Below are 27,604 nucleotides of genomic sequence, written 5' to 3' on the forward strand. Positions count from 1 at the left end.
GTGCATGTGTGTGCGTGTGTGCACTTAACACACACACACACTTAACAACAACCAGAGCATTCAACAAAATCACCCTGAACTGAAACCAGGGGAAGTCCTCAATCTCAGTCTTTTTTACAAAACACTCTTGCACACTTTTGCAGGAAAAGAAAAGAGCACTAAAAACATTTGATTTAGTATATCCAGTCCAAACATTAATCAAGCTTTACAGGATGAGCTTGCTTATTCAAAAGTAAGTTTGAGAATTTGGACATTTCTGACTTGCTGAGCCAAAATCATCCTGAGACAAAAGCTGATTGAAGGTTTCCTGACATGTACTTGATCAGTTTTAGAAATAAATCAACAAACCCTTGCATCTGCCTGAATAACAGAGAGACACTTAGGCCACTTATTAAATGCTCAGTAGCATAACAAATCCAGGGAAACTTGCTAAACAAGCTTTGACGGAACCAATCATGCATGACTGACATTTTCCAGCTGATAGTTAACATGTTTATTTCTGGCATTTTTGATTACACGTTCTTAATTTTCTTCTTTTCTGAAATTTGAATTATTACACTCACTATTTATGATATGATTTGGGTTTTATTTATAAATGCAGGCACATCCTGTGTACTTTCATTTTGACAATGTTAAGTCAAAGTACCATTATTCTATTAGCTACCACTGAAAACACAAGCATTTGGCTGTGCTTCCCTGGTCTATTGTAATTGTGGGTTTTAGGGACGGTATAGGCCCACACTGACTGACGAGTGAACCGTTGTCTCTGCTAAGCCCATTGATCCACTGTAAAAGCCAACATAGTCTTGCCTCTTAAGGGCTCGGCTTTGGTCCCCATGAGGTCCACTGGTCCTGACAAAGTCACTGTTTATGCTGGAAAAGAGGTGAAAAATAAAATACCCATACATGTACACATGTTATATTAAGTATCACTGAAACACAAAAGTACCTCTGTAAATATATACCATTTTGTGACTGGATCTTTTACATGCTCCAAGGTGTATGATTGTAAAATTGGCAGACTATGAATTTTTAAGTCTTAAGAAAGTTTTAAGTCTTTCTTGTTGGTCCTAATTCCACCTCAATTTATCACCCACCAGAGACTGAAAATTTTGCATCCAGATGAGAATTATGCAGCACTTCTGGCCTTCTTGTGGCCTGGAATAAATGGATGTGAGTCTAGAGATGCTTGTAAAATAGCAAACATGGCCGATATATCCCAAAACAAATGTCCTGTTTTGGCAAATATGCAATGCTCTAAGAAAGGTGTAATCTGGATGTGAACCCAATGTGGCCCTTGTAGAAAATGATCACTATGGCCCTAATAGCACAAAACAAATTCGGGCCACCCTTGGTTCACATGCAGTGTTGCTATGGCTTACTTGCAGAGCTGGCAAACAGGAGCAGACCGGCCAGGTGCCATCATTCCACTTGGTATGTGGGATGTGAGCCAAACCTGGGCAAAAAACAGTTTTGCTATGTTGCTCAATGTTTACCCTGTAACCAAAGAAGAAGGTCCTTGGGTTCATATCATATACTATCTATGCTTTTAATTAATAGACCTAATAGCAAAATAAACTTTAGTCAAGCTAACGAACCATACCTGACTTGCATATATGTCTATTAACTGGATTTTTAATTACAGAGGTGTGGGAGTTTTAATTTTATGTTATTCTTTACGTCCTACGTCATCGGTTTGATGATCAATATTTAGGAATCGTTATTTCACATGTTTATTCTTTCTATTTTTTTTTTTATTTCTTTCTTCACAACATCATTCTTCTAATTATTTGCACGACGTTGCTTTGCTGTTGTGAACAATGAATATATCACTCACAGCTAAACTAAGTGCAGATCGTACAAGATGCGGATAGACAGAAACGCGTTTTACAAAATAAAACATTTTGTTCGTTGTATCTTTCCAGCGTTGGTTGTGCCTGGACTTTACAAGGGAGGGGGTGTGTTTCATCAACCTGATGAACACTTAAAATACGCGCGTATGAATCAGGCGCTGGGTTATTATTACATTATCAATTGCGTGTTGAAAGTCGTTTCGGAGACGTGTCCTGGTGAATAAAAAAGTTTTCCATGTAAATGTCTTTTATTTTTTTGACGTCTGGTCTCGTACAGCCCGGCTGACGTAAGGACGTCGTCAGTGGGTGACGCCGTGTCTCTTTGTTGGCTTAGCAGCGGCGACGTTTTGTTGTTATTTTCGCTGCAACTGAAAAGCAGGCTCGGATAATTTTTGGGTTTATCGTATTGTTCCTCGAGCGACATCCCACACACCGTAGAGCCTCTGGTGTGCGTGTCGCGGGTTGATAACCACCCCAGGAATGGACTCAGACGAGGGTTATAACTATGAATACGACGACGAGGAGGAGGAATGTAGCGAGGACAGCGCCGAAGAGGAGCCCGAGGACGACACCCTGGAGCTCGGAGAGGTGGAGTTGGTCGATCCCGTGGTGGCCGGTGGGGAGCGGGACGAATGCGGCGAGACAGGCGGAGGCAGCCACGGTCCCGGCGAGGAAGAAGAGGAGGACTACCGCTTTGAGGTTTTGACCGCCGAGCAGATCCTCCAGCATATGGTGGAGTGTATCAAGGAGGTCAACGAGGTCATCCAGGTAGGTATTTTGGTGTGTCAGTGGTAGGAAAGACCGGGGTCCGAGCTTGGCTGAAGCGTAAACAGGCCGTGGACGTTAGCTTAGCCGTTAGCATGGCAGGAGTAGTTTACTTGCTGGAAGTTGGCAGCTCCAGTGACCCGATTTACCCAAGACAAAATAATATATTTTTTCCTTAATAAAGCCCCCGTTTGTATGCGTATTCATTGAAACTAACACGTGGACAACTTCAGATCCGCACATTAAAGCAACAATTTTTAAACGAATAGTGTTCCAGGAAGTAGTCTAATCCCTATTGAGAAGTTGGCAGAAACGGTTGCTAAGCTAAGGATGGCTCGCAAGTTAGCTAGCTTGCTAACTAGCCAACTGTAACCATTTAAGTAGCACCCGACTGTAAATGCATTACGTCCCCAATCAGGTCACTGCCAAGTCGCGCTGGATGACAATTGCGCTGCGTTAGTCGAGCAGATTGAAACTAAACCTTCAGAAACGTATAGAATAGCATGTCCGTTGACGTTATTTCAGTGTTGGACGAAAGGCTTGGTCATCGAGTTGGTTAGCAAGTTTCATGCTAGGTGACTTGCGTTTACGTTAACAAACTAATTCGTGGCAAATGTATCAATAAAATGGCCGGTTAGATGGATCGTACGATGACGTTGAAATCTGTTGAAGACTAAAGATCAGATTTGAGGGGGAAAGTCAATGGAGTCCTTCAGGTTTGCGTTTACTTGGGGCCTCCATTTCCTTTCCTTTAGCTTCACTTGGGTACAGAATAAAATGGAAAGGGGTCGTGATAAATCTGTCACTATTTACCCTCCTAAGAAATAGCGTTGCCTTCAGTGTGTATTACATATATGTGAGTGTCATCATTCACCATGGAGAAGCCCATAGAACTAGATTATATACATTTTAAGTACTGTGGACGCAGTACAGCCACATGGGAGTTATTTCTACAGCAGAAACAACAACTGACATGGTGTTTCTGCTATAAATAGTATTTATGTGTAGCTACTTTATTTCCAGGTTTTTGCAACACTAACCAATAACTAAAATCAGAAGTCTGTTCTCTTAAGTAAAGTTGTCAGTGTGGGATATGTGACAAGATAGTAAACTTCACTTGAATGTTATTTTCTGGTTTTGTGACTGCCAGTGAAGAGTGGCAGGTTTTGCCTTGTGTCTGAAAAGGCTGCCAGGAAAAGTTAACTCTGTACAGATAAACATCACCACAAACTACAGCCCCTATAAATGAATGTGAAATTGAATCAGCACCTCACCAATACATTACCAACCCAAAATGAACATTATAACCTTGAAAGTAAGATTTATTTCAGTGCTGTCATATTAGATTGTATTAGTTTTAGCTTGGTGTTCCTAATAAACAGGCATTTTAGTATGCTCTCGCACTCTCATATGTTATCGATACATTGACACTACTGTCATTATTGTTTTTTGTATCCTATTTAAACTGTACATGTTTTTATGTAAGAAACACCAACCACATATTGGGTGACAGCACATGTGTACATGTGGCTGTACAATTGCAACACTGAAGGTACTATGTAGTAGTGCTTTGAATTAGTATATTTCCAATTGATTACTGCATAGTGAGGAAGTATTTGATCATTCTAAATTATTTGAGGATTAGTTACAGGTTTACCAAGCTTCAACACTAATAATTGGCAAATAACAGAAAACAATCAGCAGCAGCCTCACATTTTTAGCTGGCACTGATCATTGCTGTTGCTTTTCGGATAAAATAAGAAACATGCTGGTGGTTTGTGTTATCAGTTGTAACTAATCAGCTCGATAGCAGGCCTGAATTAAACTTGTCTGTGGTCAGTTTGTCAGCTCTCTTCACACGTCTGTCACTACTTGTCAAAGAACATATGACCACAAGTTAACTTCACTGTTTTGTGGGTTCCAGCAAATCCAACGTAGTGAGACATCTTAGTGTTTAACTCCGTGTCACTGTCTCAGATGTCATTTTTCAAATATATAACATACCAATAAGTTAAGCTTGCAGACGTATTATTTTCTGTGACAACACACAGAAGCTAGAACATGCATATGAGCATATGACAGCACTGACTCAGAACAATATCAGCATTTAACAGAAACACAAGATCTTTCCTTCTTTCTCGTGATGTTAATTGTTCAGCTTGTATCGATGCCACAGAGAAAAGCACCAGTTCCACTCTCATCACATATTCACACATGCAGGTCAAGAGTTAAGCATAGAATTGAGTATTTTTGTTGCTCCTGGACTACAAAACTGGTGGTAGGAGCACATGTCTATTGCATCTCTGCAATATTATATGGACTTAATGCCGAGGTACACCAATGCTTTTTTGTGGCTCTTGTTGACCAAGCACCTTGCTAAGATACTTAATGTTGGGTTTTTCTTTTAATTTAAACCATCAGAAGAGAGTAAGTTTGTACAGTTAATGGCCTGGTCAATAAATAGTGGTGTACATAGAGCATATGCACATAGAGCACAAATCCACCAACTTTCAAATGTTCCACTTGCAAGTGGAACATTTCCATTAGTGACTTTTAGCTGACTCCAGCTCCAGGTAGTAACTTCATTAATTCAGCAATATTCAGTATTCACTGCCTTCATTAGTGTTCACATAATAGGATGATATTTTAAGCTACGTATGCACTACATATATACACTACGTATACATACATATATACACTACGTATACATACAGTGTTATGTGTTTGACATTATCTTTATTTGCAGCATCATCACCAATATTTCAGTGCTGTACAGTATGGTGTGCTTCTGTGAAGGTGCACCATCATATTAACGTTGTAGAATCCATGTTACAAATAGAAATGATAATTCAAATGGCAATTTACTTAGAACTATCTAATTTCATACCAGAACTTGGGGAGATGGGAAATGAATGCGATGGAACCATTTACATTAAATGTTTCAATTGTGTGCACATGGTTCACTTTAGTTTTGTTGCACTTTGAGAGTTTAGAATTGCCTGACTTTCTATTGGGCCAATAGTACATTTCAAAAGAAGTTATTCTTATGTATTTCCACCAGACGCACATACTGTGAACAGAAAAAAGATATCTGAAACTCTACCCTGCAGTGAAAACTTCCTGCTGATTCATTCAGAAACATTCTTCAGAAGGTTTCAGTAGAGTTGATTGAACATTATAGTCACTTAAAAGGCTGTCGTTTGTGATGGTATAGCATTGTATTTTACTCTGACTTTTAGTGGTGTTTCAGAATTTTGTTAATACAAATGTCATACATGGGTAGACTATGAATCACCATGTGACAACTATTAAATCTACCTTTGATTTCATTGGCTTAATTTGTTGTAAAATTAAAGCAATCCTGCTAACATTAGCTTTAATCTTCATCTGAATTACCTGGATCTTTAAAGCCTTCTTAAACCTGTAGCTCCATAAAAGAGATTTGAAATTGTAATCGGAGTAGAATTGTTGAAATACAATTGACCTTTTCATGTCAGTTATACCCCCAATCATAGGTTCCTCTTTGGCAGTAGTTAAATGTAAATTTGGGTTTATTTCTGACCAATCATTTGTCCCTCCTTTAGAATCCTGCAACAATAACACGGATCCTTCTCAGTCACTTCAACTGGGATAAAGAAAAGCTTATGGAAAGGTAAAAATCTCTGCATTACAATTTTTCATTTGTTCCCATTTGTCTGCTGTCTTAATGCTTTTTTTAAAATTCTGGTTTGTATTTTAATTTTTACAGGTATTTTGATGGTAACCTGGACAAGCTTTTCTCTGAGTGTCATGTCATTAACCCCAGTAAGAAGCCTCGGATCCGTCCTCCAATCAACACTAGATCATCGGCACAGGACATGCCATGTCAGATCTGCTATCTGAACTTCCCCAACTCTGTGAGTCCTATGATGACACTTGCATTACATTGAGTGTGTGCTCAGTTTCAAGTTGTAGTTTTACAATGAGATGAATTTAGGTTTTCTTGGCATGATAGCACACAGGAGATTTGATTTTAATTAGTTTCATTTAAAGGGTTCCCCCTAACTGATGCATCATCACAGACTTTTAATCTTATGTGATTAGTTATGTGTAATTTTACTCCTTATGTGTTATGAAGAACCAGGATTATTGTCTTCTGGCACCTGTGATACACAGATATAATGTAATTTAAAGGTCATTGATTTAACTCAGTATTCAATACTGTGGGTTAGATTCATAAACAGTACTGTGATTGATTTTAGTTTTCATGCATCGAAGTATTTTTTGGACTTTTGCCTCAGGGGAGTCAAATTAGGAACCTGCTGCTCAAGGAACATGTACCCATGTCTTATGTGTATAGGGATGTCATGCTATGATGACTGAGCCTGTAATGAGCCGTCTCCCTACCTGCTTTTCTGTCTGGGTTAGCATAGAAAAATGTCAATGCATACCAGATGGTAAAAATGCTTGAACAGTAAGTTGTTCCAATTGTAAGTAAAGATTATTAATACAAAAACAATTCGGACAGCTGTGTTATTATAAGAGTTACATAACTGTTGGAAAGTTCGATGCTTCTATTTCCATCTCACTTGGAATTACTTAAAGAGCTGTTTAGTAGCATAGCTATAGGATTTCAACAGGAAATAGCAAATGATTGTGTTCCAGAATTGGTAGAAATTATAAACTTCATCGAGCCAGCTCTTGTCTACTCTGCCATTCACTTCCACATACACTCAAAATTTGTTAAAAACTGATACAAGATTTTATGTGGATGTCGCCAAATGAGCAGGGTGTCCATTATCCATGGTTTAATACAAGACTGTAATGTATGAACACTTGGACGACATATAACTGTTGAACAGGTATTCTTTTGGAAGTCACAGTTTGGATTAACATATAAATATTCATGTTTTGAAGCACATGGTTCACTCCAATGACACACTCCTCCCTGTGGAAGAGCAAGAATGTTTCTGGGAACAATATTAATAAATCCTTTATCAACATAAGAAGCTTAAATGTCAAGGTGAACACAAATCTCTACAAATGAATCTAAATTAAAGGCACATTGCAGAGTGTATGGTTTCACTCATATAATACAGGATTAATTCATACAGTAGCAGTTGTGGTGGCAATTTCTGTGAAACAAGCACAGTCAAACACTTGTTTCTGTAAGTTTTATTCAGCATCTGCAGATGGACTCACAGTACACATCACCTGAATGACATGCACAAATGAGCAAAGAACAGAGGAGAATCTGTGTAATTAAAACTCAAAAGTATTTATTACCCGTTGTTTATATGTTTGTGGACCAGATTTGAGATCCCAACCGGAGATACCAAGAGATAACATATAGTTGTGGTTTCTCAAGGCCGTAAAGTTAAAGTCTCTTCAGCAATAATCGCAAACCTAAAGTGGCCCTTTTAGATAAACAATTAGGTCAGTCCTCCACATACACGCCTGCTCATGCATACATACACAAAATACACATTTCCAATACACAGGTTTAGTGTATTCAATATTAATTTGTCAGAGAGAAAGCAGAAAAGAACAAAATAATCTGTTTCTGGAATATTTGTGCTCTGGAGTTTGTAGCACATAGAATTATCCCCTTTTCTCCCTTTAGTGAAAACAAAGCCGTTTTGTCAAATCAAGATATTTTTTCTTTCAATAGCATCACTGAGGCCTCTTGACTATCCTGCTCCCCAAAAGTTCATATGCTTCCAATCATGTGACGCCTTGTTTGTCTTATCTGGAATCACAGTAGATGCTTCTCTGCTTCTCTCTAACAGTATTTTACAGGCCTGGAGTGTGGACACAAGTTCTGCATGCAGTGCTGGGGAGATTACCTGACCACCAAAATCATAGAAGAAGGAATGGGACAGGTACCCACTAAGATTTACTGAGATGTCTTCAGTCATCTAAGGAAAAGCTGTCTTACTAATGATTTGCCTCCTTTGTTTTCTTCTTAGACCATTTCTTGTCCCGCTCATAGTTGTGACATTTTGGTTGATGACAACACAGTCATGTGAGTATCTGTTTGTGCTTGAATTTGTTACTATGTCTTTTACGATTTTGGTCAGCAATAATCAGCACAGGAACATTAATACGATTGTCCTTTAATCAGACATGCTGTCTTTACGTTTTTGTTATTTCAACAGGAATATAAACTGTAAATTGGATTAATTTTAACCTGACATTTCTCTGTCTTTGATCAGGCCACTACTTAACTGCTTCACAAAACTTATGTTCAGTCTGTAGCACACAGAAACGTACCTCCATATTAGAAGCATGGACACTAATCTCATGTATCAGCTTTTAAGCTGACAGTAATAGTCTTAACCTACATTCTGATCTCACTAGCTAGCAAGAGTCCTAAAAGTGTTTTCACTCATCAGTTAAAGATGCAATATGCACCGACACACATGTTCCCCATGTCAACATTTAATGTCATGAAGTGCATGTTGTGCCAAAATGAGTCGCCTCCATCCAATCTCTTGGTTTTGTAATAATATGAAATGTGTTGTTGGAACAATGTTAACTTAAGGAAAGGTGAAGTTGTGTGACTCTTTTTTTATTATTGCATTGCTGTTAAGAAGGTGCAGTGCGCATAAAATGGAGGATGTTTTGTTTTATCAATTATTCATTTTCTGTAATGAAGACTAATTGTAAATTATTTGACTTTTCTTATAGGCGCCTCATAACAGATTCAAAAGTGAAGTTGAAGTACCAGCATTTAATTACAAATAGTTTTGTAGAGGTAAGCTTTGATTTCTTTTTCCTACTCGAAATGGATATGAAAACATACTCTTTTTTATTAGTTTGAGTCATCAGGTGATCTGTATACACAACTTGTAAAGCATCCATGAAACAGACCTTATATTCTATCTCTCATTACTTCTTTCAAGTGCAATCGACTGTTAAAGTGGTGCCCTGCGCCAGACTGCCATCACGTTGTCAAAGTCCAGTACCCAGATGCCAAACCAGTGAGGTGCAAGTGTGGTCGTCAGTTCTGGTATGAGAGCTTGTTTTTAAAAAATGTTTTATTAGACTATTATGAATTGACAGTAACAGTACTTGACTGTCGACTATGTCCATTTAACAGTTATTATTAAAGATGATTTGATTTTGACTTGTTTTTCTGATCTCTTGTTGCAGTTTCAACTGTGGAGAGAATTGGCACGATCCTGTTAAGTGTAAGGTAAGTCGACAGAGATCTTATCACCTTTTTATTATCAAAAATATTAAACTTTATCTCTTCATCTTTAATAAAATCTACATTGTGTTAACATGATTATTTCCTCTTTTCATTTCAATTATTTTGTAGTGGCTGAGAAAATGGATTAAGAAATGTGATGATGACAGTGAAACGTCAAACTGGATTGCAGCAAATACTAAGGTATGGAATCAACAAGGTCTGTTAGGTTCCCTCAAGTACTGGTTCATGATTGTAGAGAATCATTACAATGGAATTTGATTATTTTCAATGTGGCAATACTGAAATATGCAAGTGTTTTTAAGCTTTTAAATCATATTTTAAATCGTGTTTTAAATAATTACAGTCAAATGACTTATTTGATTGAATAATGTTCCCAGTTCCAAGCTAGCAGGCCTTCATTAATGTTTTGGACAAAACGTCAGACTGAAAAATAAACATCTACTGTCTTTTAAGTACTTTCTTTACTATTTCTCCTAAATTCCTCTTTGCCTTTAATTGTATGTTTTATTTGTCCTGTTTTTTATGAAAAACAATAAAATCGCCATCTCGTGCAGAGATTTACAAAAATAATAAATCCCCTCTCCTGACAGGAGTGTCCAAAATGCCATGTGACCATTGAGAAAGATGGTGGCTGCAATCATATGGTTTGTCGGAACCAGAACTGCAAAGCTGAGTTCTGCTGGGTGTGCCTTGGTCCATGGGAACCCCACGGCTCAGCCTGGTAAGAACTGACTGCTTAGAGAGTTAATGAGTAAATGACTCTTTCCATGTCGTATTATACCATAACTTCACAGGTATAAATGCAGATGGTCATGCCATTTTATATCTTAATACATAATACATAAATGTAAACCATGGATATGGTATTAATTTATCTTCTCCATCACAATTTGCTTTTAGCTTAATCAGCACACTGTGGTTGTGTAAAACATGCCAGGAGACTGCAGGCCTATTAAAGTATTGAAGGAAATATGGTCTGGCTGGACTTAAATGAATAGTCAGCCGTTTGGCCATCAGCCAGTGTTTATGGAAAGCTCTGAACAGTAGCAATGTGTTATCCTGGAAAACATTTTTAATGGTCCTAATGTTTCAGGTACAACTGCAATCGCTACAATGAAGATGATGCCAAGGCAGCCAGAGATGCCCAAGAGGTAATAAATGATCCTGATTTAAAAAAAATTAGAATACTGTTGTTGATGTATATTTGCTACATAATCACTAAATATCTGTGCAGCATTCAGACTTCCATTTATAGATACATATGCAGCAGCACCCAGTATTGTTTCCATCCTTCTGCACTGGCTAACACGTGTATATTCATACAAGAAGTTGAGAAAAAATTATACAATTTGATAAATTCCAAAACAATTCTAGAGCCAGCAACAAGAAATTCCAATGAGTTATGTCAGAATTTAATCTGTTCAAACTCATCAGTTCCTCTTGTACAAAACATTAATACAGTGAATGCTGCTGTGTTGGCCTGAAAAGACATTGATCAGCCACAACATTAAAACCACCTGACTGCACACAGTCTCTGAAGGTGTATTAAAGTATCAGATTCGAATATCGTGAATTTGGAGACATATCCAATATCCAAGCCAACCACTCCTGAATAGTGGCAGTGGAGGTTATCCTTGTTTAAGATGGATGTCCTTGCCATGTAGGGGTTTACTTAGTCTGAAACATTGTCATGGTGGAATATATACGTGTCAGGGTAACATCCACATGAATGCCAGTACCCAAGGTTTCTCAGGAGAACATTGCTCAGAGCATCACACCGTCTTTTTGTTTTTTCCCACGGGGCATCCTGTTGCAATCTCTTCCTCAGGTAAATGATGCACCCTGACGTTCCACATGATGTAAAAGAAAATATGACTCATCAGACCAGGCCACTGTCCTCCATTGCTCAATGGTCCAGCTGTGAGCGCAATGTGCCCATTGTGCATGGGTACACAGTGAGCTGTGATGCTCTGTGTGTTCTGACAGCTTTCTATCATAACCAGCATTTCTGATACAGTAGCTTTTTCATGAGATTTGACCACACAGGCCAGTCTTCCTTCCCCATGCACTGTGCCATGGGTTCCCATCACCCTGTCACCAATTCAGCAGTTGTCCTTTCTTGGTATTCACTTTTTAGAGGTAGTGACTGCTGCGTTCTAGAAACATCACTCTACACCTGCCAGTTTGGAGATGCTCTAACTCTCATCTCGCGATCACAGTTTGGCCCTTGTCAAAGTTGTTCAGATCCATACTCTGGCCCATGTTAGTGCTTCCAACACACTAACCCTAATAAATTACTATTTACTTGCTGCCTAATATATCCCACCCTTTGAGAGGTGCTACTTTCATGAGAAAATCAATGTTGGTCACTTAACACTTCAGTGCTTTGTGTGTTATGGCTGAAAGCATAAATGTCTGTTACATCTTCAACAAATATGGTTAATTGTCCCACACTGATAAATGATGCATTGCCTGAAATGTTTGCATTATAAATTCTAGATGTTTAATTATACATTGCTGGTTGTCCGGTACCCATGAGCTATAGTGGAGTAAAAGTTTAATTGAGTTAAATCTGGTTCCATACTGTGTGTGTGTGCAGCGCTCCAGGGCAGCCTTGCAGAGGTACCTATTCTACTGCAACCGCTACATGAACCACATGCAGAGCCTGCGCTTTGAGCACAAGCTCTATGCTCAGGTCAAGCAGAAGATGGAGGAGATGCAGCAGCACAACATGTCCTGGATTGAGGTGCAGTTTCTGAAGAAGGCTGTGGATGTGCTGTGCCAGTGCCGCTCCACACTCATGTTCACTTACGTCTTTGCCTTCTACCTCAAGAAGAACAACCAGTCCATTATTTTTGAGGTATGTATATAAGAGACATTATTGCCTCAAATGTCTTAAATTCACAGAACAGTTTGTGCTGTTTATCCATTATAATATAATCTGAACTAATCGCTGTTTTCACACCAAAGAATCAGACTAAAACGTAACATGAAAGCAGTGACAAACCCATGTACTGGAATAGGCTAGAGAAAGCATACAACCTTTGATGATGTAACCAGTGACATCATCAACACTTGCCAAGTTTAAAGTTGATCGGCTCAGTGGTTGTCATGAAAACTGTTATCTATGAGCTGTGCTTCAGTCTTGCTTCAGTGCTTCAGTCTTTCAACTCGGATTACATTATTTAATATTCATAACAATTGTAAAACCACATTTCATTACTCAAAATGTCAAAATATCATCCTACATATTATAAGATTACAATGCCAACATTACCTTTCTTCTTGTCTTATTCACATACGCTCTTGACGCGTTTGATCCAATCCCAACACTTCTCTGTACAGTCATATTTTTTTTTGGGAGACAGATTATACCAGGATGTTCTGGTCACATTTCCATTCATGGTTCTGCTCTGGCAGCAGATCTACTCTACTGACCAACACAGTCAGCTGGTTGTTGGGAGGGGCAAATGTGAAGAAATGGGCTCACAGTTCCTGTAGTCTGAGTTGGGCCTTATGCAGGACATCATGGATTACTGACATTTCTGTAGTCTGTGTTGGGACATAAAATATTTTTTGTCACCTTTTTTTTTTTTAAAAGAACAACCAGGCAGACCTGGAAAATGCCACTGAGGTGCTGTCTGGCTACCTAGAGCGGGACATATCCCAGGATTCCTTGCAGGATATCAAGCAGAAAGTACAAGATAAGTACAGGTCAGTGAAGGAGGAATGGTAATCCCTGTCTTCCACTGTTTGTGCATTCTTGGACTAAAATGAATGTCTCTTGTGTCTGTAGATACTGTGAGAGCAGGCGAAGAGTGCTGCTACAGCACGTGCATGAAGGCTATGAGAAGGACCTGTGGGAGTACATTGAGGATTGAGGACACGTCCCAATGCAACGGACTCTTGAGTATCTTGACAAACTAGAGCGCTGATGCAATTTAACAGGGCAGCACTGGCCTTCTGCCGCCTTCCTTTGGCAAAACAACCACTTTTGCATCATTTTTCCTGGATTTGTTTAACAAAATCTTAAAAGTAAATTATATTTAAATAAAAGGTAGAGTAATAAAAAGAAAGTGTACTACAGTATTGTTAGCAACAGAGTGGAGTCTTGAGAAAGCAGAAAATCCATCTTAAACAAATACATCTTTTTGGCTTGTATTGTAACACCTCCCCTGAACTATCTTATTTTCCTCTGTTTTTTGCTTGTGAATCTTTTCTGTTTTGATTTTGACTTTTGTTTTCCCATTAGTGTGAAAATGTTTTCAATACAGCTTTAATTGTCCTGGCCATGTCTGCTATATGTGGTGAGATCCTTGTCTGGGTGGCTGAATGTTAATAGGCTGATTGCAAAGGGGCAAAGACATTTCAGGGGGGTGGGGAGAAAAAAACATCATAGAACAAAATAGCAAGTCTGTATTTTTCAATTTGTAAATAGTCCTTATGCATGGAAGTTAAAGAGCAAGAGTGGCACGTGTTTGCATAATTTTGAAATTTTGAAATATTTATTCTTTACCAATATTGATAAAGGTGTACTTGCCATGTAGGTTGAGTCTGTGTGATCCCTCCACAGTTTGTGGGGGTTTGGTTTTTGGCAATAAGGCATTCGCCATATCATCCTCAGTCTCTTCCCAGCTGTGCACAAGTTACACCTTATCATTGGATCTAAATGGGGACTGATAGAAAGAATTTCTCTTAGTTGCCAAGCGATCAGATAAAGGATTCAGTTTTACAGTGCAAAGGAAAGGTCGTACGCACCGGTTCCGTGCCCCTCTATTCTAACCGTTTGCTGTACCCTCTTAGTTGTTGTTAGAGGTGTTTAACATATAAGAAGATTACTAATTATTTGCAAGAGCCAAACTGAGTGACATTCACTCTTCTTTTTTTTTTTTTTCTTTGTTTCTTTCTTTTTCTCTCCTCCCAACATGGCTTGGAGTAGCCCTCTTAAAGCAAAGCTTGCACCTTGGGGATTGAAGGAGGGTAATAGAATGCACTGACAGCACAGCTTTGTAGTGCTGCTAATTGGGCTGGATCACTGTCAAACAGGGTCAGGCATTTGCATTACTCTTGCAGGGAAGACTTGGACGGGATGGGGCTGACGATGGCCGCACCTCTTTGAAGCGATCTCTCTCCTTGCAGTGAGACTGAACATTGCTTTAAACAGAGCTACACAGATGGACTTGCGTGATTCTTTGGCAGATGAGGAATATAGGGCAAACTTCTAAAGGTTGTAGGACTGTTTTATAACGCTGATATGCTTTTGCATTAAAGACTTTTTTTTTTCGCACATAGGTTGAGGATTCGACATTGAAATGTCAGTGCCCCTCCAGGTTTTGCATTGTGGTGGTTGCTCTGGTTGTCAAGCTCTATGCTTGTGGATGCTTGTTCATGTCTCTGGAATATGGCAGTCTTCACAAGATTGACTGGAGGGGGCATGAATACACAGGCACTGATACAAGTCAGGAGATGACACCAAAGTGTCAGCCATCATTAAAACACATCCTTTGTCCCAGTTTCCGATCTTTGGGGAATTCTCTCCCAAATGCTTCTTATGTGTTAAAACTCATTATTTTATCCTAGCAAATTATAAACTGTATTGTTTATTTGAATAAATGTCATGAGAAATCTCATTTTTGGGAGTACTGTGTGAGTCATTAGAGTAGGTTTGGTCTCAATCATATTAAGAACTCAAACATCCATGATGCATTTCTGCGCTATGTATTTTGCCAAGTAGTGTACTACAGAACTAGATAGAGCTGTCTTCCAGAATAGCGTGAATTTCAATTGGTAACTTATTGATTCATTTTGATTTTTAGATGTTTGCTTGTTTTGCACCACTTTTAATTTGCAGATTGTACGATAAACAATCAAGTGGTTGTTTGTTTGATGTCACTTTTTGAATTGATTTTGTCTCAAGTCACAAACCAATGATGGCACGCGTTGAATGGATGATAACAAAAAGATGGGCTCTTTTCACTAATCTGTCTTGCAGGTAACACAGCAGCTATCACTACGACCATTAGGCTAATACGCTCTCCTCTGTTTTCATTGTGTCTGCTAGAAGATAATAAACATTTCATAATGTTTGAAGTAACAGAAGCAGCTACTTACATTAATCTGAGACATCCAAAAACTTTTAATACTTTTCTACATATCTTTTCTTTATGCTATCAAAGTTGTTTTATTTCCTATTAGTGTAAATTGTGGGAGAAATTAGTTGTCTGTTTTGGAGAAAATATTAAAGTGCAAAATGTTGCAAACATTGTTCTGACATGGGTGGTTGTTTGATGATCGACAATGCTTTTTGTTGTAACAGCAGCCATTTTAATTAAATGAAGAAAAAAAATCTTTCCCCACAATCAATATGAGTTTTTAATCTGTGTCACATGTACAAGCTCTGCCATTCCCTGCCAATGCAGCAGCACTTCCAAAAGTTTCAAAAGGGGTTTTGCAACTCAAGCCTTGCCACTGGATGGGGACAAAGACACGGTCTCCTTAAAAGGTAATATTTACAGAAGGAACTGCTCTTTTTTTAAGTGCTTTGTCCTTTACAGCATGATAAAACTGACAAACTTGTTATCTGTAGTTTGACAGGTTAAAATAGTTCTTAGCTGCAGCAGACTCAGTAATCACAGTGTGTTTCAAGATCGTATGGTCAGTGGTAACAACAGTCCACAGTTTTAAAAAAAATTATATAAAACTCTCAAAAATATGTATTGTCAGAAACCTATGGAATCACTCCATTTATTTATGACAACAGTGAAAGAAACAATTCAGTCTGCACAAGTCTTATAAAATGATACAAAAATTCAAAATAACATACAATGAAGTGAAAGTCTTCAGGTTCACAGTGATTGAAAACACTGCGACATAAGAGCATCTCAGCAGCCTGCGTGTCAACGAAGACAACTTGAGCAGATCAGTACAGAATATCTGAAAGTCCGTCCAGCCTCAGTAACACACAACAAAACAACCACAATCATCAGGGTAAAAAACAGAAGCCCTCTGCTATCACGACATGCTGACACTATTACTGTAAACCCACAAACACAGGGCCCGCACCGTCTAACAGTTAATTTGCTGGTTTCTTTCCCACTAGCAAATAAAGGGAAACTAAAAGATTAACTTCTCTTTTTTTAAACCAGAAAAGTGGAAAATGATTTAAAAGTCAAATGCAAAACTTCACATATGCTTAATTTTTTTTTCTTTTTTTAAAGAGTTGTATATTTATTTTTTTCATTATGGCTGCTGACCTTTCTGTGACAAAAACGAATTAGTTAATAAACCAGAAACGCCACATGAGTCAATGATAAGAGTAACAAAATGCTACATATGGTCCGTCTTTAAAGAAGAATGTGCCCTGTGGCTCTAAAGTGACAAAGCTGACCTACAAAAACAAAAATTCTGTCCGACTTCTTTATTCAAGAAGTCAAACAGATAATTTAAGGCCTATCAGCAAACAAACCATTTCCAAACTGCACAATTACCAAAACAAAACTGGCTGAGTGACATTTGTATGACGGAACTAATCATCAATTTTCAACCAGCCCTTTTTATAGTCTATCAGCAGCTCTAAGTAGTACTTCCACTCTGGCTCGCTGTCATACCTGACCTCAAATATAGTCTTTAGAGGGTTGGTGTGGGCCTCATGGACACGCAGCACCTCTCCTCTATACCACACTTCTGATTTGTCGTCTTCTTCATACAGGTGGCATATCCTCTTTCCCACTAGGTCAGGGTAGTAGATCCTCAGGGCCCTCTGAGCCCTCTGGACGGCCGAACGAAGCACCCATCGCCTCCTGTGCTCAGCGCTGTGGCAGGCAGACAAGTAGGGACAGTATTTGATCTTCAAGAGGGATCTGCGTTTTCTTTTGGAAGAGCTGCTGAGGGGTCTCAATGTGTGAGAGAAGCTACCAGTTCTCTGCGACTTGTGGGTCGCTTGGGGCATCCTCTTGTCTCCCTCCAATCCCTCGGTTTTTGAGAAGGAGGGATCATCTAATGTCCCAGAGTCTGACACCGTTTGGTAGTGGGCCTTTTTTCTGTTGAGGCCTTCGCTAAACATCCTTCTCAGTTTGAGAATCACGCCTGAGCAAGTCTTAGATCTAACCTGAGTCTTAGCTGATCCTACAGACTGATGAGCAGGCTGCAGAAGGGAGTATTCCTCCGTTTCTGTGTCAGTGGGAGACATAGAAAGCTCGTCCAAGGTTAAAGGACACATCCATGAATTCTCAGATGATAGGCTCAGTGGATTGAGTGAGGAATCCGGCTCTGCAACTGCACCGTCACTTCCTTTGTCCTTACTCACTTCAGACTGACTGGCTCTCAAGTTTCTCTTGCACAATTCTTTCAGCATTCCTTCATTTACAGAGTCGCCTGCTTCTTCCTTATCTGACAAACTGTTGTCCAGAAACCTGCGCCTCGAGCTGCTCTTTACCCTGCTTTTTGTTGTGTTAGTGTTCAATTGTGGTTTCATTTCCACGTCCTTTGCGTGTCCCTGTGGACGTAACTCTGGGGGGGAGACTGGTGAGGCGCTGATGTCTGAAAACACTGGGGCCTCCTCACTACCGTCGTCTTTCTCCCCATAAGCAGGATCGTCCATATCTAATCCTGCAACACAGGGAATAAGAAGAAGTCAAAACAAATACACAAATACGTCACATGTATAGGAAATAATTAATTTGCTGAAAAAACAGGAAGAGTTAAAGCGTTTATAGAATTTGGTCAGAGAGGGATGTTCACATGTTTTAAGTCCTAAAAAGCCAAGCTACCAACTACATAGTCCAACACCTCAGCACAGGTTGACAAATCGAGCTTATTCTGCACACGAGAACAAGGAGAAACCTGTTTTATTAATATCAGTAGATACGGTAACTGAGAGCAGAATCCCACACCATGAATCACCCTTTCTGCAGTGAGAGAGAGAGAATAGAAGTCTGTGGGAGGAAATGTGTAGGCTGTGGGGGGGGGGTCAGCTTCTACAACGGATGCCATCAGTCGAGGATAAAACAGCATCGAGTCGAGGGAAATGTTCAGATACCACGGTCAAGAGCTCCCAAGTCCCAACTGCTAATAAAGTCAGCACTGAATAGAAACCTGATTAAACCCAATGCAGTTAGTTGCAGTTAGCCTGTGCCAAATAAAATGAAAGCTGACAAAAGACATGAAGTAAAAAGGCTAAAAGATAATGGACAAGTCTGGTGATGCTCTACATTTCTCCCTGGTGACAAGGAAAGCACAAAAACATTGAATTGATCCTTCTCAGCATGGAGCGTTACTGACCCTGTAGTGTGAGGGGTTTCAAATCTTAATGTCAGCGACTGAATCAGAGTCCGTCTGTTTTAAAAAAGTACATTTTTGATATTTGCAATTCAATTATTATTGGCTATCAGGACATGAAAAGGACCTCAACAAATCATAATCATTGAGATTTGAAAATTGGTTAGTGTGCAGCAGGCATTATTTAACTGAGGATACTATACTGAGTTGATCAGCATGGACAGTTTATTTTTTTACTCTCCTTCAAAGTCTCCTGCAACTTCAAATGCTATCTAACAACTAACTAAACAAATATTCAGCTGAAAATAGTCAAAACTAACTGAAGAAAAAAAAACACATTACTGGTTCGGCTCGTTTCATTTGATTTGACTATAACGAAACAGATCATCATCGGTCTTGTCTTTTAAACTCACGATGATGTTCACAATCTTCAACACAAAGGGCTCAGAAACATGCCAATGCTCAGTCTGATCCTCAGTGTGCTGCAGAATGTCCCTTCCTTCCTCCTGTGCTATGACCCAACAGCTGGACCTACACTCTGCACCCCTTCCCTCCACCCATCTATAACAATGTAGTCGTGTGATTGGTCAGTGGCTGTGGGCACAAACTGTTGGTGTTATATAAAACAGGGAAAAAAAAAAAGCAAAGAACAGGAGATCGAGGGACAACATAAAAAAATTAATATACCTGGACTCTCTTTTGGACGTCAGGTGAAGTTGATTCTGTAAAAAATAAATGGATTTTATATTGAATATGTATGTATTGAATGAATATGTTGCTCTGTTCTTTACAAGAAAGGGCCAGTAATGCAGAACATATGACTAAAAGGCAGCTTGAAGGAAAACTAGATACAGTTAGCTGTCAAAATGTTTTATTCTAAAATCCACACAAATCTCTAAATCACACCCAAAGGGGATTTCCAAATATCTGCAAGGGAAGGCAGGAAGCGCTGTAACTTTGGCCATCATGTTGCACACACAGTGCAACAAATGATCACAGTAAAGAAGCACGTGTCAGGAAACAAGGATTTGTACGTGGAACAGCATCATATGAATGGTTTCAATGTGTCTTGTGATCCATTATAAGCAACATTAAGAACAACAGACGTAATTTTTCCCTCATGACTTACATTTGTATGACTGCCAGACAAATAAGCTGTGCTTAACTGAATAAATAAGTTGCACTCTCAAAACTGAAAAGCAGAAGTAGTCAAATTTTATTTTAAAAGTTATTTGTGTCAGCAACGTATGTGTCTATTCTCTTTTCATTTCGTGTCTCCTTCACCAACATGTTTGCTTCAGTGTTCGTCATTGGTGGTTGGTGTCCAGGATACCCCAGGAGGGGTAATTAACACAACTGTTGCTCATTGTGACATGTCTCATTTGTGTGCCTTGATACTACCAAGAGACTAAATGCCATGTTTACATCCCAGGGTGTCATTAATATGGAAAATGGTCATTTTTCTTTTTCAAAAAGACTAAAACTTCCATTCCTACCTTTCTTTCTTTACTTTGAAGAAATTCAATGTACTGTAACTCTGACATGCACTTACCCAGGTGTTTGCAGACACAAGAGTAATACAAGATGTTGACCACGTCTGCGTAGATGTCAGGCAAGTGTTTGAGGGACATCAGCCTCCTGAGGCGGGAGGAGCAGGCCCGTTTGTGAAGCTGGATGAGGATCTTCTCTTCGGACAGCGTCGTAGGCCGAAGCGCCACTTTGTGCTCGTGCAGGACCTGGTCGATGAAGCTGACCTGGACCATCGGGAACAGCAGCTCCTTCATCACCAGCATGGGCAGGAACACCGCCCCCGTCCGCATGACGTGCGGAAAAGGACACAGCTCCTGGGCGGTGTACTCTTTCAGCCTCTCCAGGACCTTGTGGAGAGCAGACTTCATCTCCTCGTTGAGCCACACCTCTCGGGCTCTCGCACCCAACAGACACGACACTTTCTGGACTTTGGTTGAAGCGGATGCAGGCTCTGTAAGTGGCAACTCGGACAACCAGGTTCTGAGCTCCTGTTCTGAAGAAGCTGACACAGATTTTGATATCAGCTTGCAGAGGGAATGGTGTAACTCAAAGAAATGCTTGCGGACTGGCGTTTCAGGCTCTTGTTTTGGAATCATCTCAATTACTGGCTGTGCAGGTGGTTTCTCAGGTGGTGGTGGAGCAGGATTGGAATGTTTCATATCAGGGAGAATGATTCTGTAGCTGGAAAGTTTTAAACACTGGGGAGGAATGTTTTTGAAATTTATTTTGCTCTCAGGTGGCTGAGGTGGAATAGTGGGTTTGGATTGAAGGGTTGACACCCGCTCCTTCAGTGTGCTTGCATCACCCTCAGAATACAAACTCTTCTTTCCAGTCAACTCAACGGTTTTTGACTCATCTGAAGTCTCGCTTTCATCTGCAACTGAGGCTTCGATTTCAGGTTCATCAGGTTCACATTTCTTTATCACCAACATGGGCACACAGTCAGAAGAATCAGCCTCTTCAGGCTCTTGTTTGATTGTAACTTTGATGCAGTGCTTCTGACTAACAGGAAACTCTTCTGTGTCCGATGGATCGGCTTGTTCCACTTTAATAACTTTCTGTTCAAAGGTTTCAACAACAGCCTTCTCTGTTGGAGTATCTGGACAGATTTTTTTGGGAACGGGACAGACAACAGGCCGCTGTTCGTCTCCATCTGACTTTTTTGCTTTGAAGTCTGGCTTGGGCTCAGAGGACTGGATGCTTCTTACAGGCGCTCTGCCCGGAAATAGCACTCCAGAGACCTGCAGGTACGCTTGGTACGGTGCCAGGCTGAAGACGCTGTCAATGACAGGCAAAGGAGGAGAGACAGTTTTATTTCCTGCTTGTACATTCTCCATTTCCACCTTTTGTCGTTTCTTCATGAGTCCCACTTCACATAAATCCCTACCCTCTTCTTTTATTTTGACTGGTGGCGATGGATAAGAAATGCTTCTCTTCAGGCAACCTTTAAGAACCGAGCTGCCTGAAGTAGACGTGGGGGCATTGTCATTATTTCCTGTTGCATTAACAGGGGAATAAATAATTTTTCTGACATTGGCACTATTGGCTACAGCTGCGTGGATGCGATCAGCACTGTGACTGGGAGACTGTGGAAGCCATGCCGCCATGGAAACAGGATGCTGTGTGGCCTGGGCTTCACAGGAGGAATAGTCTGTGAGTCTTTTCAAGCCACCAGGTGAAAGGATGTGTGGGTCCATGTGCCAGTTGGAGAACGAGGGGAAAGGTCTGTTTACTTTTATCATGGGAAGTGAGAGGCCAAGTTGGCTGCCACATCTGGTGGGACTGGTTAGAGCCATGCCACGGAACGGTGAGTGAAGTTGTGACTGGGCGACGTGCAGGCTGCTGTTGGCTTTGTCCTTATGTGGGTTGGTTGCAGAGGTTAAGGGGTGATCCATACGTTGTCTGGTTGGGGACAGATTTATGCCATTACTGTGAAAACTAGGCGATGCATGTGGCCTTTTTTGGGGTGCTCTGATATGGCTTGGGATTACATTAAATCTAGGTACTGCATAACATGGATAGTCAAAGCCCTGTATAAAGGAATGGTTTGGTAATGTTTCAGTGCTAGGCAAAGGAATTTCACCACGAAATGACTGGGGCACGATGTAATGGTCCCTGGGGTTCGAACTTGTGTGTTTAAGAATAACAGGGACATCTCTCTGCTTACTGCCCATGTTTTTACACCGTGTGCTGTTTTGTACCTCCTCATTTGCGTGGGTGTAGTAAAACACTGGGTGCTGTGTTAGCTGACCATATTTGGACATGGGAGAGCGTTCCTGATAAACCTCTGAGGTCATATGCTCGTATGGAGGATGGGAGGGGTATTGGCTGGGGTAGCCTCTAGGGGAAGACTGTAACCGTTGGCTCTGCTCGCTTAAAGAACCAAACAGAGTGCGAGTCGGGGTGCAGGGGTAACTGCTGTAGTTGGGGTCAATCACTGTAGGCAACGTCCTCCCTGCACTTGGGCTGTACGTCTCCACGCTGATCCTCTCCAGTGGTTCAGCACTGGGATCAAACTGTAAACCTCTCTGCTGCAGCAGCACCTCTTGTGTCTTTGTCTGGATAGCTGGTCTTTCAGCGTAGTGGGCATCACTTTGCATCCAGTCGTGCTTGTATAAAGGGTTTGGTATCCTCGGGGAGCCATGCTCCACACTGTATCGGTGCCCTATAACGCAGCCCAGCTCGTTACAGCAGGGGTTATGTCTGTAAACTGGCTTTGGAATTGCAAGGTAAACAGAGTTTTCGGATGGAGGAGATGAATTCTCACCTCTGCTTGTATGTTTCCTCACAGCAGCTGTGGGGCTGCCCAGCCCTGGACTTTTAGTGTATAAGGTAAAGCCCTGTTTAACTGGGCTGTGACACCGGGAGGAAGACTGAGAATGATGGTCCTCTGGAGAATTGCTGTCTTGCCTGTAAAATATGTGGTTTTGCCCCTCCATGCCAGAGAGGTGACTCATAGGACTTCGGCCATCCTGCAGCGAGGTCTTTGAGCTGCTCCACGGTGGAGTGAATCCTGCGCCGTCCTTTCCTCTGGGGTCATATGTTAAGTAGGCCCCGCTGTACTGCTTATCCAGGTAGCCAGACATATTTTGCGGCTTTGGTAGAACTGTGGCTGCTGTAGTCCCGTCGAATAAAGGCATCTTGCTTTGAAACGCTGGGCCAACAAGGGTATGTATGGCCTGGCTGTTCATCATGTTGTAACTTTGTTGTGATGGTGCACGGATGTGGCTGCAGATCTAAAAACACAAAAATAAAACAAGAATGACACACTGGCATTATTTTTTAACAATGTTTTGCTAGATTAGTTCAAGAGATTAGTCTCTTTCATTAGCTGGGATACACCCAAGTCATTAGACATGAGGGCAGAATACATAACAGAAAAATACACTTCACACATTTAAAGGAATTATTGTTATTTAACTTCTTACTTGAGGCATTTTCTAAACATTGAAAGATCTTGTATGTATGTATGTATGTATGTATGTATGTATATATATATATCACATGTATGTCCTTATCAGCTGATACACACTGGTGGTGAAATCCATCTATGTTCCCCTCATAGACCGATAATAATAATTTTACATAAGGAACGGATGAGGATGCACATCGTCCCTTATTACCTGCAATTATTTATGTCAGTCTCAGACATTGATTGGATTTTTTCTGGGTTCAATTTACAATAGGTCATTAATGTCAGCTACATTCTTTACTATCAGCTCCATATTATAAAAAAGGCTGTATCCAACACAGTTACATTTCATATTCCATATTGTTTAAATATATTCAATTATGATTACTATTAATTAATAGTTAGACATCTCCCAAATCTAATAAAGTCAGAAACAGAGGCCGCTCAGTTGGACTGACAATCCATAAGAATGCTACTCAATTAGAATCGCCCCACTGTGAAACTGTAGGGGGAGACAAATTCAATTTAGAAAAGTATGATACCATTATGTTTGAGACAAAGCAGATGTTTTGAACCCTAAAGGAGGTGGAGAAACCCACCTCCTGATTGGCTGAAAGAGCAACAGCACAGACGAGGGGGGGCAATATAGGCAGAAGGTTTCAGGCTCAGTCTTCAGTTGGGTTCAGGAACCAGCCTGGGTTTGCATCTTATGAAAGCATAAACTTCTGCATTGAACTTTGACCATCTCCAGTGAATTCTTTTTACCAACTATTGAGATTCCAGTAACAGTAAAGTGCATGTGTTAGAAAAGAAGCCTAGACTTAGTATGTGGCCCATTGTTAGAATTTTTACTTCAACAAGACAGTGTTAACAACCTAATCTGATTGGTCAGATCAGATACTGGGCCAGAATGTGTCATGCATCACACCAAAAAGGTTCGATTCCCCTTTAATCACAGCAGAACTTATCACCTGATCAGTCACACACACGTCATCCTGTGCTGGTCCCGAGACTCAGCCTGAAACTCTCTATTCTGCATTTCATTACCAAGCAGTTCATTTTTAACACACACCACTGAAATAACTATTGTTTTCTTTTTGAATCAATGTGCTGATTATTTTGTCGATCGTAATTTTCCAGAACACACTGTGATGTCTTCTGATGGTGGTCTGACGCTTAAAAGTGGCTGGAACCAATTAATAGTTGAAAATGTTTTTCAAATGATGAATAACTGTTCAAAATAGCTGCTGAGCAATTATCTACAGATTTTTTTTCAATTGATTATCTGTGGTACTTGAAACTAATTATTGCAATATCATTCTATACTTACTACATTTACTATACAATTATTTGCAATATCTAGAGAGTGAAATAATGACTAATATACAGAAGTGCAACTTTTTCACAACTTTATCTTACATGCATGTTTTAAGACCTTATGAAAAGTGATAAATAGATGTTTGAGGTGTGTCACTGCAGCTGCTGGTCTCATATTAGTCATGTCATATTAGTCACTTATGAGAAAACAGTATATGTCAGACTTGTATATGCACATACACACATACAATATTTATGCATTCATGACACTGATTATTTGTTAAGGGTTGGGAGTCCATTCAATTTGACACATACTTATACACGTGTTTATATATGTTACAGAAGTTGAAAGGAATATATCTGTCCCTGACTGTACCCCTTCTATCTATTGATTTCTGTAATGTTTTTAATGCTGTTGCACAGCACCTTGAATCTACCTCTGTGTATGAAATGTGCTTTATAAATTAAACTGACTTTATATTAATCCATGCTTATCTCCCAATTTTGGCTTTTCCCACGGGCACTTGAAGGCAGCGCATGTTATCTGACAGTGTGTCAGCTTGTAGGAGGAGAAAGAAAGATGACCTCATCACGTGATGAACTCATAACGCTGCCACACAAGAATCTGCAAGAACCGGCCAGGCAACCAAACTACATCCTCAATTATTTATTGTTAATTTCTGGCTCCTCTCCACTGAAACTCAAATTATGGCCTCTGAGTGGCACAGGCAAAGGTTGGCATGGGCCAATTTTAAATTCAGATCTCAGGAACCTATGAGCAAAATGTGTCTAAACTGAAATAGTGATGACATATGTAACACCTCTGGATTTTGCGAACACAGCAGTCCTGCCAGATGTTATCAGCGCATCCTGTTGACACCTTTCAGACAAAAGACATTAAAAAAAGAGGTTTATTTGCGCACAGCGAAGAGTTCTGTGGGTTGTACGTGCGTGGAGGAAACTGCGCGCGGAGGTGTTTGCAGCAACAGACTGTGTCTGTGTGTGTGTCTGTGTGTGTGTCTGTGTGTGTGTCTGTGTGTGTGTGCGTCTGTGTGTGCATTTCCAGATCTGTGGGGGCATGCGGGGCTGTTGGAGACTTCCGAGAGCAAACCGTCCAAACGCACAAACCACGTGGAGGGAAAAGAGCGTGGGAAAAAAAATCCCACGGCTTATGTTTTAAAAACGTTAAAATCATTTATCTGATTATAAATTAAGTGTGTCAGGTCCAGGGTGGCTGAAGGATTTCAACACGTTCGCATAAAAGATGGTGTCAAGGTTGACTCAAAATAAAAAACGGAACTTCAAAAAGTTTCTTGTCAGCTTGTTTTGACAGACAGGTTCTAGATAACTATGGAGCGAGTGTACGTGCTGACCAGGAGCAAAAACACATGCCATGTACCTTCGTTAATAGTGTCAAAATAAAGAAAGGACGCAAATATTATTCAAAATGATAATTAGCAGACGTCAGTCCCATACAAGCTGTGGAAGTGACATTTCAACACGAATCAAACTGAAACCAATCCGTGCGTAAAAACGCAACGCGAATACAAATGTTTGCCACGGACGCGCTGACTTGTATATAAAATAGTTCCACATGCTTTCCTGTTTGTTGCACCTTCTGCTCTTCCCCTCTTTCGCAATCTGCGGCACAGTATCTGCCTCGCATGAGTGGGTCTGAGCGGTAAATCAAACTTTCCTTACCTCGCTGCTGTGATGCCAAAAGGTGCCTTCCACAAAGACTCCATGAACCACGGCTGCTCAGAAGAAGAAGTGAAGGAAACAGTCTGTCCTACAGTCTATGGTCCTCTGTCTGTCTCTGCTCGTCACACAGTGGACTTGTGTCAGGCCCGGGTGCGCCAGAAGAAGGGGACAAAAAGGAAAAGTCCCTGAATGAAGTGAGAGGGAGGCCTGGCACAGGGTGTGAGGCTGGAGCGGCGCGTCCTGCGTCCACGCTGTTGCAGGAGAAGTTAACAAACCGAGGAGAAGACAAAAGGGAGGAGGAGGAGGAGGAGGATGGTCCTTGATCAATAGGCGGAGTCACACCCTCTGTCTGTTTTGTGCTCATGTGATGTTTTCCTGCTGCTCACTTTCTTAACTGTATTGGCTCGATCCACTGCTGCTGTCGCCAAAACAAAGGATGACACATTAATGAGTCATGTTTATTATAATTCCTGGACGAGTGAAACAAGTTGTGGGCTGTTGTTTTTTTTCCCACAGGTTTCACTCCTGTTCCCAAACAAGAAACATTATGTGTTC

General features: G+C 40.4%; 2 protein-coding genes across 3 annotated transcripts; one reads left to right on the top strand and one right to left on the bottom strand.

Moving 5' to 3' along the window:
- Positions 1 to 2,133: 2,133 nt before the first annotated feature.
- Positions 2,134 to 16,073, top strand: arih1 (ariadne ubiquitin-conjugating enzyme E2 binding protein homolog 1 (Drosophila)). Its single transcript, XM_020078878.2, has 14 exons — positions 2,134 to 2,621; positions 6,203 to 6,270; positions 6,367 to 6,514; positions 8,387 to 8,479; positions 8,567 to 8,622; positions 9,288 to 9,354; positions 9,503 to 9,609; positions 9,753 to 9,795; positions 9,922 to 9,993; positions 10,404 to 10,534; positions 10,907 to 10,964; positions 12,413 to 12,673; positions 13,415 to 13,527; positions 13,610 to 16,073. The coding sequence occupies exons 1-14, from the start codon at positions 2,334 to 2,336 to the stop codon at positions 13,692 to 13,694; spliced, it is 1,590 nt and encodes a 529-aa protein (XP_019934437.1). The 5' UTR covers positions 2,134 to 2,333; the 3' UTR covers positions 13,695 to 16,073.
- A 452-nt stretch (positions 16,074 to 16,525) lies between these two features.
- Positions 16,526 to 27,345, bottom strand: c7h15orf39 (chromosome 7 C15orf39 homolog). 2 transcript variants are annotated; one of them, XM_020078877.2, is made up of 4 exons: positions 27,050 to 27,345; positions 20,642 to 23,855; positions 19,777 to 19,811; positions 16,526 to 18,420 (listed from the first exon to the last, which is right to left on the bottom strand). In XM_020078877.2, exons 2-4 carry the CDS (start codon positions 23,811 to 23,813, stop codon positions 18,415 to 18,417), a joined length of 3,213 nt encoding a protein of 1,070 aa, XP_019934436.2. In that variant the 5' UTR covers positions 23,814 to 23,855; positions 27,050 to 27,345; the 3' UTR covers positions 16,526 to 18,414. The 2 variants fall into 2 exon arrangements, with proteins under 2 accessions (XP_019934436.2, XP_069383836.1); XM_069527735.1 differs by lacking the exon at positions 19,777 to 19,811.
- Between the last annotated feature and the right edge of the window lie 259 nt (positions 27,346 to 27,604).

The sequence above is a fragment of the Paralichthys olivaceus genome, chromosome 7 (assembly GCF_024713975.1).
Source record: "Paralichthys olivaceus isolate ysfri-2021 chromosome 7, ASM2471397v2, whole genome shotgun sequence".
Classification (NCBI taxonomy): domain Eukaryota; kingdom Metazoa; phylum Chordata; class Actinopteri; order Pleuronectiformes; family Paralichthyidae; genus Paralichthys; species Paralichthys olivaceus.

Bases quoted from the DNA above. Each gene is read 5' to 3' on its own strand.
- arih1 (XM_020078878.2), top strand. From the start codon at position 2,334: ATGGACTCAGACGAGGGTTATAACTATGAATACGACGACGAGGAGGAG. The intron at 8,480-8,566 runs GTACCCACTAAG...TTTTCTTCTTAG, and splicing joins TAGAAGAAGGAATGGGACAG to ACCATTTCTTGTCCCGCTCA. The intron at 10,965-12,412 runs GTAATAAATGAT...GTGTGTGTGCAG, and splicing joins CAGCCAGAGATGCCCAAGAG to CGCTCCAGGGCAGCCTTGCA.
- c7h15orf39 (XM_069527735.1), bottom strand. From the start codon at position 23,813: ATGATGAACAGCCAGGCCATACATACCCTTGTTGGCCCAGCGTTTCAA. The intron at 18,421-20,641 runs GTAAGTGCATGT...CCTGTGTTGCAG, and splicing joins TTGTGTCTGCAAACACCTGG to GATTAGATATGGACGATCCT.